The sequence below is a fragment of the Carcharodon carcharias genome, chromosome 26 (genome assembly GCF_017639515.1).
Source record: "Carcharodon carcharias isolate sCarCar2 chromosome 26, sCarCar2.pri, whole genome shotgun sequence".
NCBI classification, from domain to species: domain Eukaryota; kingdom Metazoa; phylum Chordata; class Chondrichthyes; order Lamniformes; family Lamnidae; genus Carcharodon; species Carcharodon carcharias.
The window spans coordinates 42,630,654-42,650,454 of record NC_054492.1 but is presented as its reverse complement, the minus strand read 5'-3'; the positions used below and the strand labels follow the sequence as shown (position 1 = coordinate 42,650,454).

Here is a 19,801-nt window from a genome sequence, read left to right as displayed (position 1 = left end):
ACTTGAGGGATAGTTGGACTGTGAGTTAATCTTGCATGTGTTGCACTGTACTGCTGAGTTGAAGAATAAATATATGAAAAACACCGCAGCTGAAAAATAAGCAGGCCAAAATCTTCCTTCTAGCTGAATTTTCAAGACCCAGTTTGTGAAACCATTGTGCATTTTGAAAGAACAACATGTGTGGGTGAGTAAATTGATGCACTTTGTTTATTGGCATGGCTGTTCAAACACTGAGGAGCAATGAGAGTTAACAGATGAGGCAGTTCATTTGGTTTTGGCTTCTGTGCTTTGTTTGCACTGTAAACAATTAGGAACCCTTAAGGGTGGAACATTTCACAAACATTCTGGCATTTGTAAAGATCAACAGATATCGGGTTCGCAAACTGAATAGAGCTACAAAAATAAGTTCAATTTTATGTTCCATGTTCTAAGTTAAAATGTTCCAGTGTTGACCCTGAATGATACACATGTAAATTTGCCTTTGGGGCTACTTTGCAGCCAATTCTCCCAGCTGAAAATGGGCTTTTCACTCGAAATGTGGGTTGTGGGAACTTCTTAACCCACTTGCCCAGGATGGATATTAATACTTTGGAGAAAGCTACCAGATTGGCAACTAACCTTTGGACTCATTGGGCTGGATTTTCATCCTGGAGGTGGGTAGCAGGAAGCCAGGAATTTTCCTGGCTTGGCATGCCCACCTCAGGAGAAAGTGCCAGCAAAATTGGAATTTTTGTTCTGCTTTGAGTTTGCAGGTGGTAACTGGAGTTGGGCCTGCCACCCTGGAAAGAGTTCAAAGGCAGCTACAGGGCCCATCAGGTGCTGGCTTTGCCCCAGTTACAGTAGAATCAATACAAGAAACAGTCCTCTATCTCTCAATCCTTACACCCCCTTACCCCCCACATGCTCCCCATACCCTATCCATGCTAACTCATGCCTCCCCACCTAACCCCCATGGCCCTGCAAACCTTCCATGCCAACATATGGCACTTCCCCCATGCCCATTCACCCACTATATACTCTATATAAAATCAATAAACTCTATAGGATGTGTGAAAAAGCTTTATAAAAAGTGATTCATTCATAACTTTCAATTTTTTTATAATTTTCTAAATACCTATAAGAAATGTTAATCATCTAGGCCCTTTAAAGTATCAATGGGAGAAATTGCAAGCTCTTGGCACCTCTTTACCTTGTGTAAATAAACAATGTGCAATTGACGGAATAGATCACAGAGCAAGAGCTGTCACTCAAGCAATGTTTTTCCTGGGCCACAGCTGTTTCAAGAGTCTAATGGATATCTGAGCTCTCAGCTGAACCTCCTCACCCCCGTAGGTTGGTTTTCTTGGATGTCAGCAGTATTGAGGCTCAAATTAAGCTGCATTGGCTACCTGAGCTTTCCCTTTAAAACAAGCCTGTGAAGATCAGTAAATCCATTTGTTAGCTTGATACATAAATCAGTCCATCAATTTGTAAATAATGTTTGGAATTACATTGTAAAGCATGACTTTTTAAGGTTGTTTTTAAAACAAAATTTGGAAAGCTGTTCCAATTCAAATGCAATAATATACCTCCCACTTCTGAAATAGTTTAAGTGTACAGAGGCGATGGTTAGTTAGCTATATAAGTCTTCGGGGAAGGCATATAAACACCTTTGTGTTTGCTCAGAAACCTTCAGTGCTTTGTAATGCCCCTTGACAACAAATGGTAAATAGAATTTGAAGCCTGGAAAGCCGTAAGTGTTTTGATATTAGTGCGCTTTTTAAATTCAATAAATCTGATCAGTTATACTGAGATATTTGCAAGGTCATGGGGCTTTTGTGTTGGCAAACACTTGTCTAATAATGTCACATAGTTCTGCTCATTTAGTAAGACCATGAAGCCCTTTCAATGTTTATATTTACATCCTGGCAGAGCATTTCCATACACTGGGCCAAAAGTTTCTCTCAAATTGTTCACATGGAAAGTTAACGTGGCAATGGTTTACAATTAAGATGCACATAATTTAAAGGCACACCTACCATTTTTAAGCTAAGTTTCAAAACAGCAGCTCTGGTGGGTGAATTTTGTGCTCTAAACTTGGGGGATATCTTAATACTGGGAAATGGAACAGCACCTCATTTTAGACAGCCAGTGCCAGTATTAAGAGCGTCCAGGTCCAGTTGAAGTAGTAAGCTGATAAATCGCCTTCTATTCTGCCTCCATCATGATCTCAGACAAACATCTTCCACTGCACGTATGACATTTCTTATTTTGCACACCTATCTTTGTGACGTTTCTCACTGGTTAGTCATGCTGACAAGTTTTGTGCTACGCCCAGTCAAAAGTGGCTTGAGAAAATCCACTCAAAACTGCTTTTAAAAAGAAACTTCAACAATATGTTTTTTTAAAAAGTCAACCCAGGAGGCTGATTTTCCTGGATGCCAGTAGTATTGTGGCTTAATTTAATTGCATTGGCTGCATGATCTTTCACTTTAAAACAAACCTGTAAAAAGCAGTAAATCCATTTGTCAGCTTGCAGAAGTAGTGGCACATAATGCTAATGTTGGAATCCTACTACAATAAAGTGCATGCTTTAGTTTGTAAGTGAGAGCAGCTGTTACTAATTGGGGAAAGATTAGGGAATTATTCTGAAGTGTATTAGAACTGGTTTACACTGGTGTCAGGGAGGAAATGAGGAGTCTGTACCTGTGCTCTGTGTTAAACTTGGCTCCAGATTCATCCTTTACTCAACAAATGAATAGTGAATTTTAAGCACATAAACTAGTCCATCAATTTGTAACTAACATTTGAAATTATATTGAGTTATGAATTTTTGAGGTTCCTTTTAAAGCAAAATTTTGGAAAGCTTGGCTCTCTTCAATAGTGAAATGTCATTAAGCTCATATCCTGTTCAATATTCAGTTGTATGAATGGAAAAAGAAAAAGGATCTGCTCTTAGCTATTGTTCTGGATGTTCACCTGATGGGAAGTAAAGTACAGCCTTGACTCACTGTGCGTTCCTTCAGTCCACATTTAGAATCTGAAGAAGATTAGATGCAACAACTGAAGATATCCAGATTAGATCACAAGGAGGTATTAATGTTGTGTTCCTGAGTTATTCTATCATACAGGTAGGTATAGTGCAATGAGAGTCAAATCCCTTAGAAGAAAGATATTTAGACCACTTGTGGGAATGACCGGCCACACTGAAGTGGAGGTAGTACCTATAGCAGACCTGACCAAGCTGAAAGGTATGAGGGCTTCAACCACAAAGCAGAAAGCTGCGGATGCAGGAAACCTGAAATAAAAACAAAAAATGTTGGAATCGTTCGGGGCTGGCACCAGCTGTGGGAGAGAAACAGAGTTCATGTTTCGGGTCAAGGACCTTTCCTAAGAACTGGGAAAAGTTAGAGTTGTAGTAGGTTTTGAGCAAGGTGGGTGATTGTGAAAAGCACACTATATATGGAAGTGCTTTTTCTTTTCTTCGCTCTATTCTTCCTTTTCTCTCCAACCTTTCTTTCCGATCTGTCTGTCATCCTCTGATCTTTTCAAACATTGTATGATGAAGAATGGCATCCAGTGCACCCAGTGCGATAGGAGCTGATGTTGTAAAATGGTGTATTTGGTGCATTATGCTATTGTGTTGAAGTGCTTTACTTATCAGGTTTAATGTCTTCGGTAGTGAACTGGTTAAAATGCTTGCATTAAATTCCCATACAGACTATTTTAACACCATTTATAATAGTGCACAAAGGAACTAATGTGAATATGTGAGCCAATGTGCTACCAAGGGAAATTAAGCCCCCTAATTATTAGACTCCAGCAAAAGCCTACTGCTGCTGCTCCACACCGTCCATTTGGATCTTCAATACTGCCATCCTTCTCCTCCTCTTCATTATTTGTAGCACTAATGAGTATCTGGGGAAGTATACAAAATCTATCTTGTCATTGACTTGAATTTGTTTTTTGTCGTTCAGCTCCCGACGCAACTGCATTTTCAAACATTGCATAGTTTTCCTTCTCTTGTGTTATCTGTAGGATTGGGTGTATTTGAGGACTTCTGCAAAACTTGAAATGATTATACTCCGTTCCAGAAGATTTCTTCCCTTGACTAGCTCCATGGAAAGTATTGAACTTTGTTTTTGTTTGAACTGAATATATTTTAAATTATTGCACCTTGTGTGCCAGACAACAAAATTTGGGCTTGGTAGAAAGAGAAGGACGAACATGTGACCCAGCAAATAAATAAAGACTAGATCAAATATTACTGGTTGTTCCCCCATCCCTCCTCTCTGCTATTGACCCATTACTGGCTGTGGGCCCAAATGTGGTTAAGCACAATATTACACTCATTCAATGGGTATAAACCTGAGTCACTTTTATGCTGCTGCCATTTTAATGTTGGGATTCTGGCAAACTGACATCAGCAAGCTTGATCTTGGCACTGATGTTTCTAAATCTAACTCCCTTTTCCAAGCAACAGGCTCTGTGCATCTGAATATGTTGCTGTAGGGGGCTTGGAATTTTCAGTGTAAACCCTAAGAGCTAGCTAAGGATGCCAGAGTCCCAGAGTCCAAACTAAAATGACAACAGTATGAAAATGGCTGTGTGTGCACCTATGTGAATGTGCATATACATACATGCGTTAATGAGTAGTGATCAGGAGCAAGAACCCTCTATCCTCTAAGATACTAAGCCAAATTGTAGCAACCTGCCACCATCCTCATTAAGGTTACTCAACTCAGCACAGACCAGAGATTGATCGATGTGGCTAGACTATTCACTGCCTTGATCAGCTACACAATTGGCCTAACCAAATAAGTTGCCCCTCTTCATATCAACAGCAACAACAATGTACATTTGCATAGTGCCTTTAACATCATAAGACCTCTCAAGTTGCTTCCCAGCAGCATTATAAAACAAAACATGACACTGAGCCGCATAAAGAGATTTTAGGTCAGCTGACCAAAAGTTTGGTCAAAGAGGCAGTTTTTAAGGAGAGTCTTAGAGGAGGAAAGTGTGGTACAGAGGCAGAGGATGTATAGGGAGGAAATGCCATAGTTTACAAGGCCTAATCAACTGAACGCATGGCCACCAACCATGGAGCAATTAAAATCAAATGCTCAAAAGACCAGAATTAGAGGAGCACAGATACCTCAGAGGGTTGTGGAGCTGGAGGAAATGATGGACATACCTGTTAGAATTGGCATGCTTTAAAGAACCATGATCATAGGTAATTGATGGACCAAAATATTCTAGCTGTAGTAATTGGAATCTGTCTCTAATTCCTTATAATCTTAACAAAAAATCAATGTTGCAACTTATGCCTTATGGTGGTAGCCTATTTTGTAACAACAGGGCATAATGCCAATTAAATACAGACACATAATCCAGGAAAGATATGAAGAAATACATGGGTAGATCTGGCCACTGCAGCTCAAGAACTAGTGGGAATGAATGTCAATGAGACAGAGAGGGAGAGTAGCAGAAGGGACTCAAAAGCTAGCTAAGTGGAAGAAAAATAACAGCAGAGAAATCCTGTGGTGGTGACTCCGATTTTACCAAATAAGAATAAGCTGTAGAGCATGTGGATGAAAAATCATAGTGGTGACAAGTGCACCTCCTACCCCATCAGCCCATCCCCCCCGTCATTACTGATGGGTTATAAAATTACAAATTTATTCATGTTTCTGAGCTGCTGTGGGGTAAAAGTTGATCCAAAAGGGATGGGGTTATAGGAGAGAGGAAGAAATGATGACATAAAGAGACAAGAGCACAAATATGCACCTTTATAAGGAACCTTTCTGGACAAGTATATGGTGATGAATAACGATGAGTCCTTTGTAAGAAGGACGAAGCCTAATAAATAGAGAAATCCTAGCTCAGCTGAATACTACAACAACTTTCACCCAGAAAGCAGTTTAACACCACAAACTAGCCAAGGCACGTTCCAGAACAGCTGGGAACTGCAGCAAGAAGTAAGGGAGATGGCTTCAGATGTCAAAGCACAAGGTTTTTGAAGAGAATTTTGAATATCGAGAGTGATGGTATCACAGTGAAGTGGTTGCTCAAGGCAGTGTCAGTGCAGGGGATCAAGGGCTGAAGGCTCTTCTGTTGTAATAGTATTGGTTGCAGAATGTTTCTGTTAAGGAAGTCTTCGTAGTCTTCTGTATGTTAACAGCATGTCTTTATTAGCTACTTGTAAAGGGTACAGGCAAGGAACTATTTCCAGGTCTAAGTGTTAACATGTCTCTGCTCAACACCACACTGACCCTAGATCTGCACCTTTTGCCTTCTCACACCACTGTATAGCTGGTACTTACTCAGTCCCACATTAACTCTGTATACACAGGACCCTTATATTACACCTTCCCTCAAGTTTTTATTCCATAGATATAAAGTTACACTAGCTTACTTCAAGTCTTACGTTGTTATTAGTCTGACTGTCTTAATGCTATTCCAACATTATTGCTATAACTGTATTAGTATTACTACAACATTATCGCTACCCCATCTCCCACCTTCAAGTCCTTGAAGTTAGAGGTTCAGGCAGTCTTGGAGGCTTTATAACCCTTCCACATCTCATTCGCTGCTCTGTTGGGAGAGTGGCAGGCTCTGGTGCTTCTTGTTGTTGGCAGGGAGGTTGGACTGGCATTTGGGTCTGCTTTCATTCTTTTCTTCCATTGCTTAATGTTGACCCATGCGTGGTCGGTTTGGCTGTTACATTGATCCATGGTTGCTGGTGCTCTTGATCGTTTCTTGTGGGTGGACAGACGTGGTATTTGTATCCTTGGTGCTGCTTTTTCTTCTCCTTTCTCCATGTGAGCAATCTTGAAGTCCCCTGTGAGGCTGACGAAGAGTGTCCCAGTGGAAAGAAGACGGTTGAGTGGTATGTTCATCTCTGCTTTGTTGTTGTTGCTGAGCCATTGCTACCAGGTTCCAGCATCCCTTGTGATTGTGGCATGCTGGCTGGAAGTTGCAGTGTGTGCACAGTGGCTGAGGTGCCGACCAGCTGTACCATTGTTGCAGTTGGAGGTAGAGGCCTCTCAGCTTGCTGATCAGTTTGTGATACCATTTCCAACGGCGGTGCCATGAGCAGTAGGTTAGTCTGACCAATGGGGACTTTCCAGAGCCTGGAATGATAATGGACAAACCCGCTCCGCAAAGATAGAAGAGACATCGAAGGTGAAATCCAAGTCTGAATGCTCTTTAGTGTTTGAGCATTTAGGACCGTGCTACTCTGGCTGCCTAACAACAGTGGTGGCCCTGGCATCCTCCGCCATCTGGTGGAGATCCAGGGCGATGCAAGCATTTCTGCGCAGGAGAGAGAATGAGCTGATGTACGTCATCCATAACCAGCCTAAGATCTGTTTGCTGCTTCATGTTGTATTCTCTCCCCTTAGGATTGTCCTGTGTTGCTCACGTAGCTCAGGCAGTCTAACTAGCCTGATTGCCTTGTCCATCATCTTTAGCTTGTAGGGGGCCAGAATGTGAATTGCCTGCAACACTCACCATGATTCTGTCTCGGACGAGTTCAGACTTTAAAACTCCATATTCATGCCCCTGTACCATCTGGTAGAGATCATTTATGAAGCGACTGACAGGTTCCCAGGCAGTTGGACTCTCTTATTGAATTTAGCTCTTTCCAATATTTTGTTGGGTCTCAGGTTGAAATAAAGGATTTTAAAACCACCTCAAATTTGTCAGATGACTCATTTAATATCCTGTAATGCAACGTTGTCACCTGCAATTGGCCCTATTGAGTAAAGAAGTGTGCTTACTTGTTCCTCTACTCATTTAAAAAAAAACCTGAAGCAATGGTATATCTTGAAAATCTTTTCTTCCAAAGACTCCAATTATGTTTTTTTTTAATTTATTCATGAGATGCGGGCATCAATGGCTAGGCCAGCATTTATTGCCCATCCCTAACTGCCTTTGAGAAGGTGGTGGTGAGCTGCCTTCTTTAACTGCTGCAGTCCACGTGGTGTAGGTACACGCACAATGCTGTTAGGGAGGGAGTTCCAGAATCTTGACCCAGCAACACTGAAGGAACGGTGATATATTTTCAAGTCAGAATGGTGTGTTGTTTAGAGGGGAACTTCCAGGTGGTGGTGTTCCCATGCACCTTCTGCCCTTGGCCTTCTAGATGGTGGCGGTTGTGGGTTTGGAAGGTGTTGTCTAAGGATCCTTGGTGAGATCCTGCACTGCATCTTGTAGATGGTACACACTGCTGCTACTGTGCGTCGTTGGTGGAGGGAGTGAATATTTGTGGAAGGGTGTGCTAATCAAGTGAGCTGCTCTATTCTGGACGGTATCAAGCTTCTTGAGTGTTGTCGGAGCTGGACTCATCCAGGCAAGTGGAGAGTATTCCATCACACTCCTGACTTGTGCCTTGTAGATGGTGAACAGGTTTTTGGGGAGTCAGAAGGTGAGTTACTCGCCACAGGGTTCCTAACCTCTGACCTGCTCTTGTAGCCACAGTATTTATATGGCTAGTCCAGTTCAGTTTCTGGTCAATGGTAACCCCCAGGATGTTGATAGTGGGGGATTCAGTGACGGTAATGCCATTGAATGTCAAGGGCTGATGGTTAGATTCTCTCGATGGTGGTCATTGCCTGGCACTTGTGTGGCATGAATGTTACTTGCCACTTGTCAGCCCAAGCCTGTCTATTGACCAGGTCTTGTTGCATTTGGATATGGGCTGCTTCAGTATCTGAGGAGTCACGAATGGTGTTGAACATTGTGCAATCATCAGCGAACATCCCCACTTCTGACTTTAAGATGGGAGGAATGTTACTGATGAAGCAGCTGAAGATGGTTGGGCCTAGAGCACTACCATGAGGAACTCCTGCAGTGATGCCCTGGAACTGAGATGATTGACCTCCAACAAACACACCTATCTTTCTTTGTGCTAGGGTCAGTGAGCAGGTTATTGTTAAGCATGTACCACTTAACACAGTGAATGATCACTTCCACCACTTTACTGATGATCGAGAGTAGACTGATGGGGTGGTAATTGGCCAGGTTGGATTTGTCCTGCTTTTTGTGGATGGACATACCTGGGCAATTTTCCACATGGCCAGGTAGATGCCAGTGTTGTAGCCGTACTGGGACAACTTGACTAGTGGCGTAGCAAGGTCTAGAGAACAAGTCTTCAGTACTCTTGCCAGAATATTGTCAGGGACTATAGCCTTTGCAGTATCCAGTGTCTTCAGACATTTCTTGATATCACATGGAGTAAATTGAATTGTCTGAAGACTGGCATCAGTGATTTTGTGATTGGTCTGGGCTTTGGATGAGTCCCAGTGGAGTTGGAAGTGTGGAATTGTGATTCATGTTGAATATTTTTAAAGTGTGGGTACAACTTTAAGAACTTTCAGGCTTCCAAGATGCCATGGCTGTTCACTCCAGAACAATAGATTGCCTGCTACTGCCAGTTTTGGCAGGCTTCGCAAAATGCTGGTGGTATGTTTCTCGAAGAAGAATGTTTAACAATGGCTGTGTGGGTTGGCTGTCTGCTGACTTTTCTTATTTAGTGATGTAGCCTTGCGAGTAGTGAGGTGTTTAAATTAAGGATTTGTATGGTCGTGATGTTCGCGAGAGTTGAGTAAGTTAATTATTAATTTTTTTCTTCTCTTTTTTAACTCAGAGGCCACGTACTGAGGCTCGGAGTCAAGGATCAGGATCAGTGATGGGTTTCTTTCAAAGGTTACTTCTGACTGAATCAATAAAAGGGGCTTCTCAGGGCTGGCCACAACCTGGAAGTTAAAACGATTTAACTCACCTTCACAGGCTATGGGCTCTGCGTGCCGAAGCTGAACTTCCATGGGAGAGTCTGTGGAGTCTTCAGCTGCACTAAGACTTCTGCCTTTGGCTTCCGGGTTCTTCTGTCTGGAGCTTTTTCTGGTGAATTTTCCCAGCATCTGTAACTTCAGTTGGAAGCTTCTTTCAGTTCAGAATCAATTGATGATTTTCTTTTTCTTAGTTTTTTCAGCTTTCTTGTGAGGGTGAAGGTTTTTTGATCCCTAGCTGCCACCATGTTGTCATGGTGTTGGTTACAGAAAGTGTCTGTTGAGGAAGTCTTTGTGGTCTTCTGTATGTTAATGACAAGCCTTTATTAACTACTTGTAACTATATACCTATATACAATAAAGGGCACAGGCATGTAGCTATCTCCATGTCCAAATCCTTACACGTTTCTGGCCAACACCACACTGACCCTCTGGGCCATGTGTCTTCTTACATCGCTGTGTGGGCGGTACAGTACTGAGTCCCATAATAACCCTGTATATACCAGGCCTTTTTACTACATCTGCCGCTTGTGATGAAGATGAAAGGAGGAGGAGAATGTGGGATGTGCAGAGAGAAAAAGAGTGTGAACTGTAGCATAGGAAGGTGCAAAGATTTGGGGAGTTTGTAGATGAGAATCAGAGTTTTGAAATCGATATGCTGTGAAAACAGGGACCATAGGTAAATGGAACATACTATATGAAAAAGTGCAAACAAATGAACTGAAGTTAGTCTAGGGTGGAGCTGGGAGCTCAAAAAGGAGGGTATTGGAAGTGGATGAGAAAATAATGGGATAAGGCTGGGATTGAGACCATGATAGATGAGATATGGACTTTGAAGCTCATTTTAGGGGGGATCTGGAAAATTGAAGCTGTGTGTTTCCCAATTTATCCTGTGCAAACCTGCTGGTAAGTGGAATGGAATGTGCAAGAGGGAACTAATGAGAAGCAGGGGATTTGTTGGCTTGTCCCTTACAAAAACTGAACAAGATAGTTTCAGTCTTGTCAATGTTATACGGAAGAAAGTTTGATTCAGTTAAGATGTTTAGAACAACCCTCCATGGCCTCTCGGGATGGAAAACAAAGTGCTCTTTCTTTCTCTTGCAGATAGTTATATTTTCCCCTCCGTATAGCTGTGAGATGCAAAATGAAACAAAGCGATTTAGTAAATGAGGTCAAAGCATTGGTGGCCTTTCACTTTTTCTTGAGTGAGGAACAGTCAACAAAAAATGTTAACAGTCTTTTGAAATCATTTCTTGTGTAAAGTTTGCTTCTCCTTTTCTTGGGTGGTCACTGGCCCTGTCCATCAGGGCAGTTCTGGGACTCTCTGCAGTTCTTCCTGTTGCAGTTTGCATGTACAGAATTGAGGTATTGGCAAAAGAACCAGAGAGATGAGATGAGAAGATTTTTTTTTAATGCAGCGTTTCATGATCTAGCTGTGTGAAAGAGTGCTGGAAGCAGGTTTAATAGCACTCTTCAAAGTGGTGAAAATTGCAGGGCTTGAGACAAAGATCAGGGGGTTGGACTCCACCACAAACCTAATAGCCAGAATGGCCCCCTTCTTCTGTGTTGTCTGTAACTGTGCTGCTAGAACACACCAGATCCAAATTAGGAATGATGCTGCACCATGGCCTATTGAGTATTTTAAAACAAAATTATAAGAACAATAGTATTAATGATCAATTCCTTATCGGTAAATTTTATTTATTTTAACAGATGGGAATGAAATGAACTGGTAAGCAAAGTGTCCTGAAGCTGTTCAGGATTGTCACTTTGGGTAGTTTTCCTGAAAGATTTAGTTTCTCATGTAGCCAAGAACATTATGTGCTGTAAAGTCAGAACCATTTCCTCTTGGAACACTGTGTGCTGCAGCAAGTAGAATCTACCCTGCTCGCTGCTATGATGCTCCCTACAGTTTTTTGTTAAATTGACTTAATTTGATTAAAGTTTACCTGGATTTTCTGAGTGTGATGTGCTAAGACTACATCAACGATAAATGATATGTGTGGCTGCATCTTTGATCTTTACTTATTAAACCTGTGTTTATGTCGGGGCTTTGCCTTACAAGAAGATGCAGCTGCTATACCTCAAACATATTGACACGGCTTTAAAACCTGCATTAGCGAAGAGATTTTAAACAGGAGAAATACGATTTCTGATGTGTTCAAATGGATTCGAGCTCCCTGGATGGCTTAGTGGATTAATATACTGCATGGGGCTGCACCAAACCAAATTGGAAATTCCCAGATGTTGAAGATTTGTTGATCTCTGGTAGGGCACCGACAGTTACAATTGGCTTCGGTATTTCAAGACTATAGAGAAGGGAAGGTCCACGAGCGATTCTTACTGCTGATTGATACCTCGAAGGGGATGTATACGTACTGGATGAAACATTAATGCTGGGCCCCAATTGCGGACAAGTTTTAGCACCATATATTTCCCTCCGTTAAGATCTTCAGGGATAATTTATATTTTTCTCTCCATATACTAGATGAAAGCAGAGCCAGGTTTGGGTGCAGTGGCTTAATAGTCAAATAATTTGCTGGTGCTTCATGTTCACTGTTAATACACGAAGCAATAGCACATGAACAAGGGGCCACTGGGTGGGCATGAGAGAAGGGAAAAGGAGAGAAAAATATAATTATCTCTAAATTCGATTTTAATGATGGCATTTGAGCCAAACCTGTCAAACAGGCTGGGGGCAGGGAATTAATCAGTTAAAACTTCACAGTGTGAGGGGGAATCTCAACCTCCAGGCTCCTCATGCCTTTCTGACCCATCTGCTTCTGGTAGGTCATACAGGTAAAAGTCCCAGCCACAAAATGGCTGGTCCATGAAACCTGCCCCATACCCCATGATAGCTGGAGCATTGTGACTAGACATGTCTCACTGTCCCTCCAATCACCGTTGCCATGTAATATCTCAAGAGAGGCAAGAAAAAAGGGATTAAGGGAAAACCTGAGCGAGGCAAGAAATTAAAGGAAAATACTCTGGAAGCGCCACTGCCACCACCGCCCCTGGAGGTCACATGAACCAATTTTTATCCATAAAGATACTTGACTTCTCTATGATCTCTGCCCCAGCCAAGACCCAGTCAGCTTCCCTCTTGAAGGCAGTACCTGCTACACCCACCTACAACCTATTCCAGATGTTCATAGATCTCTGAGAAAGGAACTACCCATTACTCGGACTATCCTCACTCTTGCATTGTTTAAACTCTTTTATCTTTCTGTTAAACTAGAATAATCTTTGCACAGGCACATTCTCTAGCCCTTTAATTATTCTATAGAGGTCAAATATAAAATAAAGAGATTTGGAGTAACTTTTACACGCTTATTTTTCTAGCATTTTTGTTAAAAACAATTTTTTTCTCTCATTTGGATGCTCTGGGCAATATTCTTCCTTCAACCGCCATTAATAAAAACAGATTTGTTTGGGCCCTTATATATTTATGTCTATGGACTTTGCTAGGAACAACTGGCTGTCATTAGAGACTGAACTTCTAAAGAAGTTTGTTGGCTGTCAGGTGTTTTGATGTTACCTAAGGACATGACTACCTAAAAACAATTTTCATTTCTTTATTTTGCAGTAAGAAATAATTGAGGTTGACAGTGAGAGACAAGCTAATTAGTATTAGCGGAGATGTGTAATTAATCAAGGTGCATCAGCGCCTGTTTAAACAGTGGCTTTAAATGTTATTCCTAGATTGTTACCAGCATTCTCCCGTGTAACGTCCAGAGTCAATTGTAATATTACATTGGTTGTGTGTCATATTAAGAATTTGCTTTTATATAGCATTTTTACATCTTGTTTGGAAACCCAAAAAATATTTACCTAAATTGGTAGTCTGGAGTTCAGGGACTACAGCTCCTGGCAGGCCTCAGGACTTCTGTGCTTGTGCTGGCCGGGAACAGCCGCAGTTTGTCCATATTCACATCTTCTGCCTGAGAATCGGCCCTGCGCACATGTGCAGAAGAGAAAGAAAAGTGAAATGGCACGAAACTGCAAGTCAGGTGACCTGAAGAGGGGCACCATTGCAGAGAAGGTATCCCAGGAGCAGGACACGGGAGAGGGACAAGGAAAACGTCCAAAACCAAAAAGAGATCCCAAACAAGGGAGCCAGACAGAAAGAGGTTCCAGAAGAAAGTCCTGGATAAGGGACAAGGATAGAGATCAGAAACTGATCCTGTTAAATAAAGTTGAGGAAAGGGAGCAGAGCAATAGGCTCCAAATTAAAGAGAGAGCTGTGGGGAGCAGACGTGAAGTGAAGTGGGCTCGAGGGAAGTCCTGAAGATCCAATAGGGCAGCCAAAGATAGGTGACTCCATGCTGTGGGCCGATCAGGCACGCATACCCTTTTGGAACTGTGGTGTTCTGCTTGGCACAGCCAAATATCCAGGTCCCTAAAACATTACCCTGGATCTCTGGATGACCAATCCAGTGACAATACCACTACGCCACCACATCCCCCCCCTGTCTGTTAAGATATAGCCGGGGTGAAGGACTAGGGAATATTTTAATCATTTTCTTGTGTTTGTATTGAGATCTTTCCAACCTTCTTGTCTGGTGTAATATAGTGCATTTTCTTGTTTAATAAATGTTTTATTCTTTGTATTAAAAGTTCATCGGCAGACTCCTGTGAATTTGTTCAGTAACTTCCCTCCACGGTTTCTTAAAAAAAAAGTTAGGATCTATCAAGCCAGGTTTCACCCTGGGATCTGACTTGTCTAATATTAACATCAGCTGGGATTATGACAGTCTCAAGATGCTTCACAGAAGCGTTATCAATCAAAATTTGACACTGAGCAACATGTGGAGATATTAGGACAGGTTTTAACAGGCATCTTAAAGGGGGATTGAGAGGTAGAGAAGCAGAGAAGTTTAAGGAAATTCCAGACCTTGGGGGTTTAGGCAGCTGAAGGCTTGGCCACCAGTGGTGGACTGATGAAAATTGGGATGCATACAGGGAAGAATTGTAAGAGCTTGGAGATCTCTGAGAGTTGTAGGCCAGCCAGAGATTAACAAGATAAGGAGGGGCCAAGCCAAAGAGGGGTTTGAAAACAAAGTTAAGAATTTTAAAATTGGGCATTGCTGCACCGAGAACTGATGCAAGTCAACGAGCGTGAGTTGAAACATCACCATAAAGTTTCATATTGTGAAATATGTTGCAGTATCATGACTGTTGTCACGTAGGAATCATATTTTTTGCTGCAGTTTGTTGTTTTATTATAGAGCGAAAGTAATGGCAAAACTTCAACGTTGAATTTTCATCACAAGCTATCAGCCCTAATGTATTGAGCTGTATTATATAGTTTCAGTTGCCTGTGTCAGCAGGCAATAAGATGAATGGATTGGGCATGCCAGACATTGTTGGGTGACAGGAGATCAGGAACAACAAGAATATACTCAACCGGATAATTATATTGAGACTTTTTTTTTTTGAAGAATGATGTTGTATGGTTGATGCCAAGTGTCAATCAGGAGCATGAAACTTTAAATGCTTCTCAACAATACAACCCTGATGATTTCAGCATCACAGAATACTGTTAGTTTTACAAGAAATACCTAAAATTCCAGTTGTGATTGCACTTGCATATTATGGTTTTAATAAAAGTTCCATTAACTGTCATAAGTCACTTTTTACTTTTGGCATGGTAATCACTGAGAGGTTAGAGTTGGGCCTCGCCATGAAGATGTTGTCATGCCCAATAAACATAACAGGAGACTTAATCCAAACACACACACAAAAATGCAATGAGTTGATTTTCTTTTGACATTATTTCACACAGTCTGAGCACATGTAATTCTGTTGTTCCTTATTGTAAATTTTTTAAAAGTGCGCCATGCACAGGAAAATATTCTGTTGTCCGTAACTAATCAGGTTCATCTAATCTGCTTGCTCTGTGTTCTTGAATGAAGTTTGTAGCCTTATAGTACCTGGTGTCATTTCTAAGATTCAGCCTGTATACTTGGTGACAACTGCGGAATCATCCCACAGAACCAGATATACCTGAGGCGTGAGCAGAATACTCTTTCATGTTTTGAGGGCTTTGCCTTTGATATTTGTGTTTATAATTTTCTGTGATTGCTGCAAGGAATTTACATTGATATAGCGCTTTATATAATTACTGCACATTCCAGCGCGATTCAGAGCCAATAATGTATCTCTGAAACCTAGTTGGTGTTTATAACATAGGACATGTGGCTATCAATTTGCACACAGGAAGATCCCACAAACAATAAGATAAATGCCAAGGAAATCTGCTTTTACTGTTGGTTGCGGGATTATGGCTGAGGGATTAATGTTGGCCTGGACACTGGAAGAAACTTTCTGCTCTTCTTTGAATAGTGCTATGGGATGTAACTACCCTAAATTCTCCAATAGTTGATGCACAGATTGTGTCAGGGAGTGTATTGTCACTGGACTAGTAATCCAGAGGTCTAGGCTAATGCAAGGGGACACTGATTCAAATCCCACCATGGCAGTTAGTGGAATTTAAAATCAACTAAAAGAATCTGGAATTGAAAGTTAATCTCAGTAATGTGACCATGAAACTATCATTGATTGTTGTAAAGAAACCCATCTGGTTTATTAATGCCCTTCAGGGAAGGAAATCTACATGTGACTCCAGACCCAGAGCAACATGGTTGACTCTTAACAAAAACAGAATTACCTGGAAAAACTCAGCAGGTCTGGCAGCATCGGCGGAGAAGAAAAGAGTTGATGTTTCGAGTCTTCATGACCCTTCAACAGAACTAGACTCTTAACTGCCCTCTGAAATGGCCTAAAAAGCCACTCAGTTGAAGGGCAGTTAGAGATGGGCAACACATGCTGGCCTTGCCAGTGATGCCCATAAACCATGAAAGAATAGAGAAAAAAGCATCTGTTTTGAATGGCAGATGTGAAACTCCCTCCTCTTTCAATAATAATTTATGTCCATACTGATCTGTATAAAACATGACTCAAACCGATACTGTACATATGCAGAAAATAAATTACAAAATTAACCGTGGACAGTTGGGCAGGTTCCAAACCTTCACATCCCATATTTCCCATTTGATGATCATCCATTCCACCTGATCACTTCAAAATATTTCAAAATCCCTCGTGTAGCCTTACATTGCTCATATGACATTGAGGTCTGTTAGGCCTGCTGATTCATGCAATAGAGAATTACATTCTCCCATTTAAATCTTGGAAGTTTTCCATTGAAAGAATAATATAACACATGTATTAACCACTGAGGCTTACTGAGGACGCTACTTATCCCCATTGTTACAAAAACCTATGTTTTATATCGAAAATAACTTTCTTTATCGAGTGGGCTGAAACCACCGGATAAGTAAAAAGACTGAACAACAGCATTTTAAATGACTTAAACACCAGCCACTAAGATGGCCGTAGTCGTGCCCTACAAATTCAAAAGCCATAAGATTGGAGTCTGGCTGTCTCGAGATGCCCCACCAGACACAATCAACGTAGAGAAGTGTGAATGACCCATCTCCGTTTACTTGTTCTTTCATGAGATGTAAGCATCAATGCCAAGGCCAGAATTTGTTGCCCATCTCTAATTTTCCTTGAAGTGAACGGCTTGCTAGGCCATTTCAGAGGACAGTTAAGAATTAACCACATTGCTATGGGGCTGGAGTCACACGTAGGCCAGACTGGATAAGGATGGCAGATTTCTTTCCCTAAAGGACATCAGTGAACCAACTGAGTTTTTCAATAATTGATAGTTGCCTTGGTCACCATTACTGAAGCTACTATTCCAGATTTTTACTAATTGAATTTAAATTCCACTAGCTGCTGTGGTGGGATTGAACCTGTGTTCCCAGAACATTAGTCTGGGTTTCTGGATTACTAGTCCAGTGACAGTACCACTACACTATCATCTGTTCAACCATTCACAAAACATCCAGACATGATCTGTGTATTCAGCTGGCTGTGGATCAGCCATTAGGCTCAAACACTGGACAATGGACTCTGGTTGAGGGGGGATTTCCACCTGCTGAACAATGGAGCTGAAATCAGCTAGCTATGACCCTGGGGTAACTGGGATAAAGTGTGAGATCAGAAAAGATTTAAATCATTCATCAACATTTTTAATCAGGAATCCAGAAAGACCATCAAGTGTCCAGCCAGAAAACATCCACATCATCAATCTACAATTGATATGCAACTGTCCTCTTTGGCACTCTTAAACAATTTAACCTACCCTTCCACTTAATTTGTGTGTGTGAGAGAGAGAGAGAGAGAGGGAGAGGGAACTCTTAAATGCACGTGTAAATAAGAGTTAGAGCATTTTAAAATTATTTTACTTCGATTGGACGGTAAGTATAATAAATACTATTTCCTTGACTTAAAAACCTACAAGAAAGCCTGTCTGTGTGTGTCTTTTACAGTCACAGCACTTGACCAGATCAGCACTCTCTGAATTGGCAATGAATTCTTTAAAAAAAAACCACCTGCTGCTATCAACTGAGGAGTGGAAAGTGAGGGGAGTCATTCTAACACTTCTCACCTGACTGTAATACCACAGTTAAAACCAGCTCTTCGATATGGACCAGTGTTCACATGTGGAGGGTGAAGGGATATGTAGAGGCATCCTCCATTACGTCTCATGGCATTGTTGGGGAGTGGGGTTCTTGAAGAAAATTAGCAAGTCATTCCTCAGAGGGAGGAGTGTAATCTCACACAATGCAGAAATGTATTACAAGGTTGCAGCAGAAATGCTGATGGAGTTCTATGATTTTGTTTAGATGTTGGTCCAGTGATAAGAATCTCGTACGTTGAATTGGATGATTTGTGCCAAATTTATTTCCATTGGATCTCGCGCACAAATACTTGGATTTCGTTATCATTCACGATTGGGAGACTTACATTTTGTCAATCTCTTTTGGTAGCTCCAGGCCTACTTGTCTCTGTGTGTCTATTCTTTTTCACGCCAAGAACATACCTGCTCTGGTCTCCAATATTTCTGACTGTGGTGGAGAATTAATGCCATGACTGTATTGAGGAAACATTCCCATGCTACATAGCCTCCACAACAATCCTCATCAGAGCCTCACCACTTCTGTCGAGCCATGGGAAGATTGTAAAGAGTGATCTGGCATTCCCAAGCAAACTGTTCATCTTTAACAAATAGCCAGCTGTTCTTATCTAAAGAATCTAAAGAAACATGAATGTTTCAAAGTCTGCTCGAGACTGCATGCATCTTAAAATTTCTGCATTTAAGGACCCAATAAGGAAATTCAAACTTGAGGAAATGCCATTTGTCTCTTCTTTCTAGAACCCTCACTCTCCCAGTACAGAATCCAACTGGATTCAGATTAACCTTGATGATTTCTCCTACTGCTGATTATTCCAACCTGTATAGTAACGTTGCAATCCTCTTGGAAATAGCGCAGGCACTACATTATAAGTGAAAGCAGCGTTACTAATTGGGGAAAGGTTAGGGCATCATTCTTAAGTATATTTAAGATCCAGTTTCCACCTGTGTGTGTGGGGGGAGGAAGTCTGTACCTGTGCTCTCTAGAAATAAACCTATGTTAAAGAAAGATTGGCTCCAGATTCCACTTTTACTCAGTGAATGAGTAATGAATTATCACTCTGTATCACAGTTTGTGTAAAGAAATTCTAGCTGAGGAAAACTAATTTTATATTTGTGTGGTATCAAATTTTCCCATTTTGATAATTCTGTAGTTTTCTTAATTTTAAAAAGTATAGTTTTGTTTCTGTAAGAATTCTTCAATGTGATTGGCTGCTAACCCTCTTTGATGACATCACTGTTGCTGGATGCCTGGAAATCCCCTTTAGATTCCAATTCACATCACAAAAAATGAAATCCATGTCACAGTGATTGGAATGTCTTTGTTGGCAGCTCTTTAAGGTCAGTGGTGAGTGCCATCGCTTCACCACTGATCACAAAATCTGAGCCATTGATACTGATCTCATAAACAAAGCGACCAAAGAGAAATGCCTTTATTTTGATGTTATTTGTTGTATAGGGTAACTTGTATGGGATGCAGGGTTTG

The 19,801-nt window shown here is 41.3% G+C and overlaps 1 protein-coding gene across 10 annotated transcripts in view; it reads left to right on the top strand.

Moving 5' to 3' along the window:
- Nucleotides 1-19,801, top strand: part of atp8b4 (ATPase phospholipid transporting 8B4) — a 291,004-nt gene that overhangs the window by 126,612 nt on the left and 144,591 nt on the right. The window contains exon 1 of one of the 10 annotated variants that reach the window (XM_041175223.1): nt 14,872-14,888. The exons of the other annotated variants lie outside the window; for them this stretch is intronic. Coding sequence (XP_041031157.1) covers nt 14,873-14,888 — 16 coding nt within the window. The 5' untranslated portion in view covers nt 14,872. Of the gene's footprint in view, nt 1-14,871; nt 14,889-19,801 lie in introns of those variants that run through there. 10 annotated transcript variants of the gene reach the window in all.